The sequence below is a fragment of the Argiope bruennichi genome, chromosome 6, assembly GCF_947563725.1.
Source record: "Argiope bruennichi chromosome 6, qqArgBrue1.1, whole genome shotgun sequence".
NCBI classification, from domain to species: Eukaryota; Metazoa; Arthropoda; class Arachnida; order Araneae; family Araneidae; genus Argiope; species Argiope bruennichi.
Genome location: NC_079156.1, coordinates 49,704,408 through 49,717,172, shown reverse-complemented (window position 1 = coordinate 49,717,172; position 12,765 = coordinate 49,704,408). Strand labels below are relative to the sequence as shown.

Here is a 12,765-nt window from a genome sequence, read left to right as displayed (position 1 = left end):
TAAAGGAAGCATACTAGCAAATCTGGAATATGAAAATGGTAGGTATGGCACTAAAAGAGCGCAATTAAGAAGAATCTATATATCCGTTTACTTTACAACATCAGAATGTTAATAAGTTAACATTGTAGCAGTTTCTATGGGCATAACAACTAACTACATCAGGAAGTATTTATCAGTAAAAATTATATCTTAAAATCTCATCAACAAACTTTCAAAAATCAATGACTATAATTATATGAATTGTATATTTCTTTCTTTACCTTTATTATTAGAAAGAATATCAGTGTATATATATGAATAATTTAAAGTTTATGCAAAACATACAACAGAAACAGTTATTAAAAAAGCACTTTAATGAAAATCATAATAGAATAAATTTGAAACAGACATTCCAACATGAGTTACAATTTCCTGGACATAACTCACACATTATTATTGAAATCAGAAGAAAATTCAGTTCAGTCAATAGCCATGGATTCTACTGCAACTTGAGGTTCAGGTCGTTCAGGAGGACCTCTACCATCAGGTTTGTCATCAGGCATTGAAGAATCACCAGAAGCAGAAGCTCCACCACGTCGAGGCCTTTCATCGCCTTCAATAGCTTTCAAATATGGCTCAATACGCTCATCTTCAAATAATGTGAATTTCATATCTTTTCCAACAATAGCAAGTGAAGCATTTTTTGAATTCAGTTCAACTTCATTAGGCAAACATTCCCTTAAGGCTCTCAAACCATGCTTTACTAATTCCTCCAAATCACAGCTCTTGAATGAATCTAGATACTTCTCTAAGTAGGTTCTAGCAGACTGAGATCTTGCACCTATGGCCATGGCTTTGCAATCAAAGTAATTAGCTGATGGACAGGTTTGGTAAATATGAGGACCCAAATCATCATACCCTGCAACTAGAAGCCCTACTCCATATGGTCTACGATCATATCGTTGGGTACAGGACTGCATTTTGTTACCCATACGACTTACTAATCTGTTGATAGGCAAGGGAGCATCTCGGGTGAATCGGTTTGTCAAGCACTCCGTTCGCATGTACTTGCTCAATAATCTTGCATCAGCCGTTAATCCAGCAATAGCAATTCCACAATGATCATCGATGACGATTATCTTTTTCTGATGGGCAGATAATTCAGAAGATGCTCTTTTCAAAGCAACCAAAACTGCATGAGTGCTGTTTTTCAAACCGACAGTTGCAGAGCCTTGTTTAACGGCTTCCATGGCATATTCCACTTGATGAAGACGTCCCTGAGGACTCCATACAGTAACATCATTATCGTATTGGTTACGGAACATGTTGACAAGTATCAAATTTGAACAAAAGCAAGTTGAGAAAAACTGAAATTACAACAAAATTGCCGAATAATCGAACGGCTTGGTCATTCTATTATCAGTTAATTTAACAGTTAACTTAGACAAAGACATGGCTAATCTTTTTCCCGTTGGAGCGATAGCATTTTCCAAATATCTAGATCTATGCAAACAATATTTGTAATTAAAAATACAATAAACATACATCTAATTTAAAATTATTCATAAAGGTTTAATTAATTGATATTTGAACAAAACACGCATTGATTATGATAACGTCATTTGTCAACTTGTTGGAGAAACTAAAGCAATCAATGAAGTAACACGAGTTTAGGTAAACAGTAAACCTTTAGGCACATGGCTGATATTTAGAATATGCAATTGAACGCAAGAACCATAATATTAGTACAATAAACAGATAAGTTTCATTTCCTAAAGTGTAAGTTAATTTATAGATTGAATCAAAATAAACTATTATTGCCATTCTTTGTAATTATATATTCCTCTGTTCTGAAAGCCTATATATATATATATATATATATATATATATGTATCAAATTCATAATTCTTTATATATAAAATAATTCTGTTAAACAATCGCACAATGTTGCATTTCTCAAGATTTACCTATGATTAATGAGTTTATTATTTGCATTTATTTTTATAATTTAGATCGTATAATATTCTTAGTACATTTTAGAATTAGTATCATTGGTTTAAACTTTAATATGAATTATATTTTTAGGAAAATGAAGAATCTTAAGCTTCTAAATGCACAACAAACATCAACTGTACCAGCTGATAATTTTTGTGTGGATATAGATAAAAAAGTTTACATCTCTTCATCAAAAACCTTATATTACATTGAAAAGTCATCTCCAAAAGTAAGATATAATTTAAATTTCTACAATAATATGTAAAAGATAATAATTTAATAGAACATTTCTAATAATGAACTAACTCTAGAAATGGAGTGTTGAACTGCATCTCATTATCATATGTTTGCTAAATATTAGAAAAAATTATTAGACGGAAAAAAAAGTATGAAATAGAGAGTTTTGTCAAGTAGCAGCAATTTCTCATATTAAACACAAAGGACTGGATATCAAAAATAAATTTAAAATATGAGCTTTTGATATTCGTGAATATAGTTATAATTCCATGCACTTAAATTTAGCTACATTTTTTTTTTGTAGAATCTTAACTTAAATAACATATATATGTTATTTACCTGGCATATTATTAATGATAATATCTGTATAATTATCTTTTGTGACACTTTGTGATTTTTTATTTGTCAAAATTTGAACAAAATTAACCTAATCTGTAATTTCTAAAATATGTGGGAGCTTTTGAAAAAGATAAATGATGCAGCCTTAATTTTCTACAAGTTTATGAAGTTGTGGTGATTTTTGATTATTCTATATAGCATGACATATTGCAAAGTGGCACAAAATATAATAATAATGCTATAGTGAATAATGAAAAAAAAAAAAAAAAATGGAAGATTGCAAGAAAAGAGGTGGGGACTTCTTAGAATGGAAAGCTTATAATGTTTAATGCAATACAAAAAAGATTATAATTTTAAGAAAATGATTATGTGTTTTCAACTTTATAAAATTACAAAAAAAAAAACAAAAAAAAAATACTGAAAGAGATTTTTCATAAAACTTTTTATAAACTTGAGCAAAACAAGATTACAGATATTTTTTGCAGCTTATATTATAAATATTAAATTATATAAAATGCACAAATAAGTTTCTGTCTTGTTTTTTTCCTCTCATTTTTTTTTTTTTTTCTTTTTTGATTAATTTGTTTAAAATTTCAATTTAATGAATTTTCTTCGCTGCAAAGTTTGCAAGTTGTGCAGTGAGAAGTTTTTAAATAGAGATTAATTTGTATATAAATTTTTTTAGTGAACCTAAAATTAATTACATAAAGTTTTTGTACATTATAGAATTGATTTTATTTTTTCTGAACTTTTATAATTGTTTTCAAGAACATATTTATTGAAAAAAGAAATAATAATATTATATTTGCAACAGTTATGTATTCTTAATATATGAATATTTGTAATAAGAATTTATCATTTTTAATAATTATTTTGGGTGTATATGTCTCCTAAATGAATTAATTAAATCTCCTTATAAGTCTCTAATCAGCTACTGAATATCACATTTGAGCACTTAATGTTCATTTACCTATCATCCACTGTAATCAATATATCTGATTATATACCAAGTAATGCTGAATAATTTATAAATTGAAATTGTTGTTTAAATTAAACAAAACAAAAACATACTTCTCTGGTCATTTGATATTATTTAGGCTATACCATGTGCAGATCTTATTAGTGAAATTGAAGATCCCAAGAGCTACATCACTGGCATGGAATTTTTGTTTGAAAGTAATAGTGTTTTCATAGCTGCTTCATCAGGAGATCTTTACATGTATAATATAGATGATGGGGAGGTATGGATCCTTGCATTTGCTTCATAATTATGTTTGCTTGTACTAATACCGAAACTTGAATTCTTAGATTTAAAATATATATATCATTTATTAAAATTCATTGAACTACATGTTTTTATATTTATGTTTTTAGACATTCGAGTAATTTAAATGAGCAATAATTTTTTTTTTATTGTTATTATTATTTGGCATTTTCTGTTTCACTATTTTACGTGCATGCTTATGTTTGTATACAAGTATTATATTTTTGAAAAATTAATGCAACTATGAAAACAAAGGAAATAATTTAATCACAGGAAATCAATTAAAATCACATTTCTTTTTATTTTAATAGAATTATATTGTGAAATGACTTTTTTTGTAATAATATATTGAATTACTTAAATATGTTAATATTTTTTTTATAATTATATAATGATTAATGAAACAACAGAATCCTTCCATCATAAAAACTGTATGAATGAAATGATAAAATTAGTAATTAGTAATAGCCACAATAGTAGTTGGTCATCGATTTTACTTTTATGATGGCATGTATAGCTATGTATTTTGGAAAGTTACATATTACTTTTTTGTTGATTGAAATTTTGCTATTTCTATAGATATCAGCAGTTGGATTTGTTGAGACTTCCATAGAAGATTTTGCATGGAGTCCTGATCAAGAATTTCTTGTTTTATTAACAGGTTTTAATTTTTTATTATTTATAATTTTTTATTTGTATTATTTGGTTTCATATCATACATTATTCCTAATTATTAAAAAAAAATATTAAATTAAAATGTGTGTTACTTTTCATTACTTTAAGAAAAAAATTATTTTTTATAATTATATTATTTTTTTATACTTACTTGTTGTAAGCAGACAATATAACTATGTTCTATTTACTTCTGTTCTATTGTCTGTTCTTGATTAATATATTCATAAATTTTATCTGTATTAATAAATAAGTAAGAAAATTCATTTTAGCTTTCTATATATAAATATTGACCAAATTTTTAAATGTTTAGAAACTATTTGATTTCTACTGAGGAAATAACTGTTGGTTTTAAGAATACCAAATTTCAGTGGTTTGCATTTGAAATCATAAAGAAACAAGTGATTTACAATAATTTTAAAAAAATGAACATTGGCAGATAACAAATAGTACATATCATAAATAAAATATAGCTATTGTATAGGAAGTTAATCTAATATTTATTAATTATAAATTTCAAAATTGTTTAAATATGCAATAAATAATAACATGTATCACTTAAACATCAATTTTATTAATGTGTGCAAACTAAATATGTGAAGATAGAACTAGATGTTCCTTTTCTTTTGTTTTCATAAAAATGAGGTGATATTTCAAAATGAAATGATAAAAGTAAAATCTTTATTCTGCATAAGCAAAATCGTTTTTAAAAAAAAATGTAACCCTGATGTTTTCACTGAAAAATCTCTATTAATAATGAAGGAGAATGTGTATATGTTGGTGCTTTACAAGTCAGATTTTTTATTTTATTTTAATCTAGAGATATTGAATTTGGTACTGATTGAAATATGCATTTTGCTGCAATTCTTTTTTTTTTTTTTCAAATATTTTTAAATAACTCATTTCTTTATTTCCAACTTATCTGTATTTAAAAAAACAAACCACAGAAGACTATTCATATTTCTATTTATAGCTACCTTAAACTTACCAGGAATGATATATTCTAAGAGCAGGGACTTGACATATTGTTGTCATAGTTATATTGTATATGTCATACCTTCTGTCTTTAAGAATAACTGAAAAGTGAAGAATTTCAATGTTTCAGAATGAATAAATTTTGGAATAAACTATTGAACTTTTTTTTTTCTTCATTTTGAAGAAAGGCATGTTATTATTTATTAAAAGTGCTTGTTGACCAAAAGAGAGAGGCCTTTTTCCTAAAACATATAAATCATAATATTTGTAAATTATATTATATATATATGATAGCATATTTTAGTGGCATTTTGAATATATAATTCAATATATGACAGTTAATTGTTTTTAAAAATTTTTTTGTTGAACTCCATTTATTTATTTATTATAAATGCTCAGAAGATTGCTTATGATGCCATTAGGTCTCTAGCCTTCCGATAACTTCAGAGACACAAGGAAGGAGGCAAAGCTGTAGCAGATTTAGTGTTAACCTGGGTGCACCATGTGGAGGTCTGCTACATTATACCCCAAACTCCATTTATAAATTTTTATGAGTTAAAGTTTTTTATAAGTTCTAAATTTATTAGCATGTTGACATGATTTTCCAGGCTTTGAATACATAGCATTCAAATCCAGTTTTTTTTTTTTTTTTTTTTTTTAACATACTTGTCAGTTTGATAATAAAAAAAGAAAGGAAATAAAATACATGTTTAAAATAAAAAATAAATAAAATCGAATGCAATATGAGTTAACTGCTGTTTACTGTGAAAATGAAATTACAGATTCCTGCTTTCAATGTTTGTTCCTTTTCAAATTGTAATTTTAGCCTCCCACCTTCAATGTGTTAATAAAAAAGAAACTTAACAGGAAGTGATATTAGTAATACATAGTTCAATTGCACATAAGCTTAGTACCATAGAGAATAATAAAAAATGTTCAAGTTATTATAAGGCAGGTCAACCTGCTTTAAAATTTGTTAATTAAGCTAATAAAAGAATTCATTGATTGATAAAAAATTTTCTAAAGATGTAACTGTAATACATATATACCTTTTGTTTGTATAGGTGCTGGGACTTTAATTATGATGACTAAAGAATTTGATGCTTTTGCTGAAAAGAGTCTTTGTACAGATGAATTTGGAGAAAGTAAGCTCATTTAGCTGTTGTACAAATTATTTAAAATAAAAAAAATTTAATGCAATTAGTTAGTTTTAATAGAAAAATATTAAAGAAAAATAAATTCTTTATCTTTTCTTAGTCAAAAAAAAAAAAAAAAATATTTGGATGTGTTGATGATATAAAATTTCTTCTAGTTTTGATGAATAACTTTAATTTCAGTTATACAATAGAATGAATTATTGCAATGCTAACATTAACTATGTTAACTCATGAACTTTTTAAAAATACTGTTTGTCTACTTGGATATTTCAGATTGCTTACATTTAGATACTAACATTAGATTACTAACATCTAAGTCCAGAATTGATAGTTTAGCTTAGAATGCTTTATTATATAAATAGTATGAATAAGAATACCTTTTCTTAGGTGGATGAACTGTGAATTTATCATTTTACAAAAGTAATTATTGATTGCATATCTCTGCTCTAATATTAAGTTCTCTGTCCAAGTATATAAGTGGAACATAGATTCGATCAGAGAAATAGGTATAGAATTGATTTTATAATTTAGGTTTTATTAGAACATTGCTGATAGTATAAATTGTCAATATTCCCTTAATATTTCTGTAAAACTGTTAAACTTCTGTGTATTAGCACTAATTTTATCAAGAGAATTAGACTTCTTGCTTTATTTCTGTATTACAGTCAAATGAGTTAGTATTATTATAGAGTCTTATAATCTCTTTTGATCTCTTCCTAAAATTGTTTACTTATCATTGATATCATATTGTTGCTCTATATTTTATTTTCTCATACTTCTTCTGTATTACTATTATATCATTTCATTTCCGAATCATAGAAAACATTGCGAATTTATTACATTGTTCACATATTAATTGCTAATTTTTTCACACATTAAATTCTATTTTAAATAATTTTTCAACAATAATAAAAAAAATGGTGATTTTCTGAGTTGAATTTTTAATAGGCTTATTTAAATGTTATAAATAGTTCTTAGAACTATTGCACTTTTTCTTTTTTTAGAAGTATTTGATAATATTTTGAATTTTTCTTTTTTAGGTAAACCAATTAATGTTGGATGGGGCTCTAAAACAACACAGTTTCATGGATCTGAAGGAAAAGAGGCTGCTCGTATTAAGCAAAAGGTCAATATATCTATTCCCCCCCCCCCCCATTATTTGTCTCATAGTTTACACCTTTTTCCAAAAAATTCTTTTGTATTGCTTATTAAACTGCAATTTTTAAAAATACTTATAACCAGAAACTTAAGTATATCTATCTTGGTAAAGGATTAACAAGGATTTCCAAGTAGAGTATGCTAGAATTTTGGATATATTTGTTGAAATTCATGGACCAAAAACTTTTATTACTTTCCTAAGGTAGTAATTAAAAATCCACTACATAATTCTTTGCAATTGAAATTGTTAAAAAGTGAACTAAAAAAAAGCATACCATAGCAAATGAATCTGTATATTACAGTGGCTTAATTGTGAGGTGAAGTATTGGTGAAGGGCCAAGGAAACAGCTGTCTTAGAGAACCATGATCTAAAGTGGTATAAATGCATAGACGCAGCTATTGTTCTCTCTAGTATTGAAATACAAGCTATACTACAAACATTTACCAAGGATCTCGTATTACTGCATGCATCACTGCTGTTCTATATATGCTGAAATGCAGAATTCAAAATTAGTAGCATTGTTTTACTGAATTGGATGTTTTAAAGCCTTATAAGGCTGGATTTATTTGCATGGAAATTTGGATTTCAGCATTTTTGGAATCAAATTTCATCATGCTTGAATTCAATTAATTTTCTTTTTATTTTATAATTTTACAATATTTTTAATATCTCTTTTTAGCATAAATTTATTCATTTTATTATCTAATATACTTATTTTACTTGTTTGTGTTTATACATATGTATATATATGTAACATTATTTTGGTTGAAGCAGAGTGCATGTTTGAAGACATAGACGAGACGTATTTTTAATTATCTTTAATTTCCATCTTAGGAAAGCAATTTATTTACAAGTAGGTGCAGTGTGGCACAAAACAGAAGTAAAGAAGAAGCAAAAAGGGGCAAAACAGATGATCACTAGTCTTTTATAACATAGGATTTTTGGCCACACGGCAATGGAATACATGTTTTGACATCTGATAAGGGCAAAAGTATCACTTTCATTTCAGACGTAGTACTGATGGCACATTAGTTTTACAGAGGAATTAATTAAACTGAAAGTCGAATTGGTTCACGAAATAAGAGAATATTTTTAGAATGAAGTTACTATGGGCTAAATTAAGATAAATCTTGGAAATTAATTAAATTGAAATTAGAATTAAAATATCATTACATATATATATTTGGTTTCAAGTTTGTATTGTGGCTGCTCAAATTTTTAAAAATTATAATTAATTATTTGTCCATATTAATAGCTAATTTATAATAACTGAAATTAGCATCTGTGTTTCAGAGAGATACTTAAGTGTTGTTGCATTTTAATGTAGGAACCACAACAAGCTTTACCTTATGATGACCTAAAATCTAGGATAAGCTGGCGGAAAGATGGAGAGTATTTTGTTACTTCAAGTGTGGATAAATCAAAAGGTATGAATAATTCTTCTGATTGTTGGGAATTTTTATAAATTCTACCCATGTACAATGATGCATGCATTTTAGAGAATTATTATGTTAAGGCCCAGTAAAGAATAAATTCAAATTAAGTTATTTTTCAAGCATGTAATCATTATTTTAGGAAGCTCAACATTTATTCCAAAATGTTACACTTCATTGATCACATTTAACAGTAATAAGATGAAATAAAATTACCTGTTTCAGAAAAGATGAATCCCTTTTACTTTATATCTGGAGCAAAAATCTATGCATATCATAATAAGCTATGTAAACAATCAATGATTCTTGTAATAAGATGTATTTATACCTTTACTTTATTATTTTTCTCTTAATTTAAAAGAACAGAACTTGCAATCTTAGTTTTACTTTGTCTTATTAATTTTTTAGCTATGATTTGAATACATATGTATTTTAAATGCTAAATTGAAGGGAAAATCTTAATATATAATTATTTAAAATCTAAAAAATTAATAAAAGTGTATGCATTAAATCTACAGTTATTTAAGCAACTTTCGTATTTATGAATCAGTCTTCCTTTACAAAGATTCTTAGACATTAACTGAAAAACAATCTAATCACTTTTGTATCTAGGATTAGTTTATTTCTTATTGTATATCCATTTAAATCTGAAATAAAAGAAAAATACATTTTTATTTAAGTGCATACATAACTTTCTGTTTCTTCACCACTCTTGAATTTATTTATACCATTTATACGTTTAACAATCATGCTCTTTTTTTAACTTTCCATCTCATTCTTCATAATTCTATACAATATCTTTTTTTTTTAATAATTTTTAATTATCGAACAATTTTGTGAATGAAAACATTTTAATCTCTGTACCTAAATATACTCTCTAATGTAAGTCAGATTAAATATTCTGTGCATTGTTTATTTGTGGTAAGAATATTTTTTTAAAGGCAGATACATAAATTATATTTGAAACAACTTGAATTGTTAGCCTTGCTTTTTAAGTAACCAATGTCAAGTGCATTGATACTGGTTTGAGTACATTTTTTCTTTCTGTGCCAATTTTCGCTTTAGCTGTATAACTTAGCTTATTCTATCTTCAATGGAATAATTTATAACTATAACTAGCATGAAATATATTAGTAATCACACTTCTTAATTTCATAGAAAAATTATTTTTTCCAAGATTAACTACTATGTGGGCTCAATTTTTTTATATCATTATGTTATATATGTTCTATTAAATCAGATGTATCTTTGAATTAACTATAAATCAAGATTATCAACTGATGACAATCAATATTTCAATACTGGCTCTTCTTTTCAATTGTAAAAAAAAAAAAAAAAAAAAAAAAAAGCACATATAGTTAAAAATTATCATGACTTAGAACTTGTTAATTAAGATTGTAAAATGACTACTTTGAATTGTTTTTTTATTCATTACTTTTTTTTCAAACTTAATCACTTTTTAGATAATATACAATAAATACTTTTTTTAAATTAGAGAATGATTATGATAACAAATAAAAAAAAATAATGGAAAAATGAAGAAGGAGAATTTGAAATATATAACCCTATTTATACTTTCTTTAAAAAATTTCCGTGGTTTGTTAAAGAACAAAAGATGATATATATTTTATTTTGCAAATTTTTCTATCATCCACTCAATATCTACATCTATTGATTTGAAAAAAAAAATAATGTGATTAACAATCTGTAATATTTAGGCTACAGATTATTGCGTGTATGGAATCAAGCAGCTGTGTTGCAGTATACTAGTGAGGTTGTTGAAGGATTAGAAGAGCCTGTATGCTGGAGGTTTGTTTGTTTTTCAAATCATTGCAGATGAACATTTTATATTTAAGTGAAAATAATATCAATTATCTAAAATACAAGTATCCAAAAAAAATTTCTTGCCAATAATATAATTTTTTATAGACCTCTTGGAAATGTTATAGCATGCAGTCAACAATGCCCAAATAAGCATCAAATCATATTTTTTGAGAAAAATGGTTTACGACATGGTGAATTTACCTTGCCTTTTAAACCTAATACTTTCAAAGTAAGTTTGCATTTTGTATATCATTATATATCAGATAATTTTGCAGTGATGTTTTTATATTTAATCTAGTTTTCACTCCTCCTGCAGAGTCCTGTTTTTTATGAGAAATTTTTCATTATTTTTTGGAAAATATATTAATATTCCATTGAAAATAATGAACATAAAAAGGTTGTCTTGTTATTTAATTGCCAGAAAAATTTATTTTGTAATTCCTATTAAATATAAATATTTACTTTCAAATTGGCTAAGTCATAAAAACTAATTACACTAAATCATAAAAAAGCATTCCAAACTTTCGTAATTATTTTGTAATTATTAATTGTTAAAATTAATTTGTAATTAATTGCATTATTTCCCTTATTATTTTGTAACTGACAGGTTTCAACTTTATCTTGGAATTCTGATTCAAGTATTTTACTTGTTGTAGCTGAGGAAATATGTGATAACCCTACTGATTTTCAAGGTAAATTATTTTGGTATTCACAAAATATCTCAATTTATAAGATATCTAATACTGTCTTATAAGTTAATATTTCTAAAATTTATTTCTAAAACCTTTGTTTAAAAGTGTTATTTACTTTTTTGCAGTTGTTTAAGGAAAGGTTATAATTTTTTTTATCTTAATTTCTGCAATAATATTTGTTATTAACAAAGTAAATTATGTAGTGTAGATGAATACTGTCTGAATTATCAAATATGATAACTACATAGCTTATAATATTATATTAAAATATTATAATCTCATCACTTTTTTTGGTTCCTTTGAGAGAAGTAATTGGTATAAAGCATTTTTTTAAAAAGATTATTATCATTTTTCTGCAAGCTATATGCAATTTAATGGTACTGTTTAAATCTTTTAAGTTAACGAATTAAAAAATTTAGAGAATTAGAATTTGCAATTTTAATAACATTTTTTAATTTTTCTTCTTTCTAGTTTGAAAGGGCTTTTGAAGATTTCTAATTAATCCAGAGAAAATTTATTCTTCTCAAAATGCAGGATATTTTCTCTTAAATCTTTCATTTGCTAGAAAAATTGACAATTAAAATATGATCCTTATATTTATACCAAAAAGTTTTTACAAACAGTTTTTGGCAAGAATTGATTCATTCTTTTTACTAAATTAAGAAACAAAATTAAAATTTATTTGAAGAGGAAGCAATAAATATGCTAGTATTTAACAAATATATTTAGATAAATCTATATCCAGTTTAGATTATTATTATTATTTGTCTTCACATTTCTCATGTTTTTTTTTTTTTGTTTTTTTACCAGATGTAATTCTTTCTATTTAATGTTTTTTTTTTTTTTTAATTTGTTATTGAAGTCATAATAGCAAGATAAAGATATGAATCGAGTTTTTGTTTTAAAAAAAAAACTGTTACTTAAATCTATTTATTAGTTGTATATTAGCATCTAATTAGATTTTTTATTTTCCCCCTCATATTTTGATACTGTTTATTAGTCTTTTTTTATTTATTAAAATTATACATTAAATGCTTTG

General features: G+C 25.5%; 2 protein-coding genes across 2 annotated transcripts in view; one reads left to right on the top strand and one right to left on the bottom strand.

Moving 5' to 3' along the window:
* Window positions 1-335: 335 nt before the first annotated feature.
* LOC129971587 (proteasome subunit alpha type-1-like) lies at window positions 336-1,403 on the bottom strand. Its single transcript, XM_056085490.1, has one exon. It carries the CDS (start codon window positions 1,302-1,304, stop codon window positions 459-461), a length of 846 nt encoding a protein of 281 aa, XP_055941465.1. The 5' UTR covers window positions 1,305-1,403; the 3' UTR covers window positions 336-458.
* Window positions 1,404-1,628: 225 nt separating this feature from the next.
* LOC129972817 (putative elongator complex protein 1) overlaps window positions 1,629-12,765 on the top strand; it is a 34,751-nt gene continuing 23,614 nt past the window's right edge. Inside the window, exons 1-10 of the mRNA XM_056087097.1 lie at window positions 1,629-1,758; window positions 2,065-2,203; window positions 3,648-3,791; window positions 4,394-4,475; window positions 6,526-6,606; window positions 7,659-7,744; window positions 9,105-9,204; window positions 10,929-11,019; window positions 11,140-11,263; window positions 11,642-11,726. Of these exons, the coding sequence (XP_055943072.1) occupies window positions 2,069-2,203; window positions 3,648-3,791; window positions 4,394-4,475; window positions 6,526-6,606; window positions 7,659-7,744; window positions 9,105-9,204; window positions 10,929-11,019; window positions 11,140-11,263; window positions 11,642-11,726 (928 nt within the window). The 5' untranslated portion in view covers window positions 1,629-1,758; window positions 2,065-2,068. The remainder of the gene's footprint in view (window positions 1,759-2,064; window positions 2,204-3,647; window positions 3,792-4,393; window positions 4,476-6,525; window positions 6,607-7,658; window positions 7,745-9,104; window positions 9,205-10,928; window positions 11,020-11,139; window positions 11,264-11,641; window positions 11,727-12,765) is intronic.

Excerpts from the sequence above, each read along its gene's own strand:
- LOC129971587 (XM_056085490.1), bottom strand. The coding sequence starts at position 1,304 with ATGTTCCGTAACCAATACGATAATGATGTTACTGTATGGAGTCCTCAG.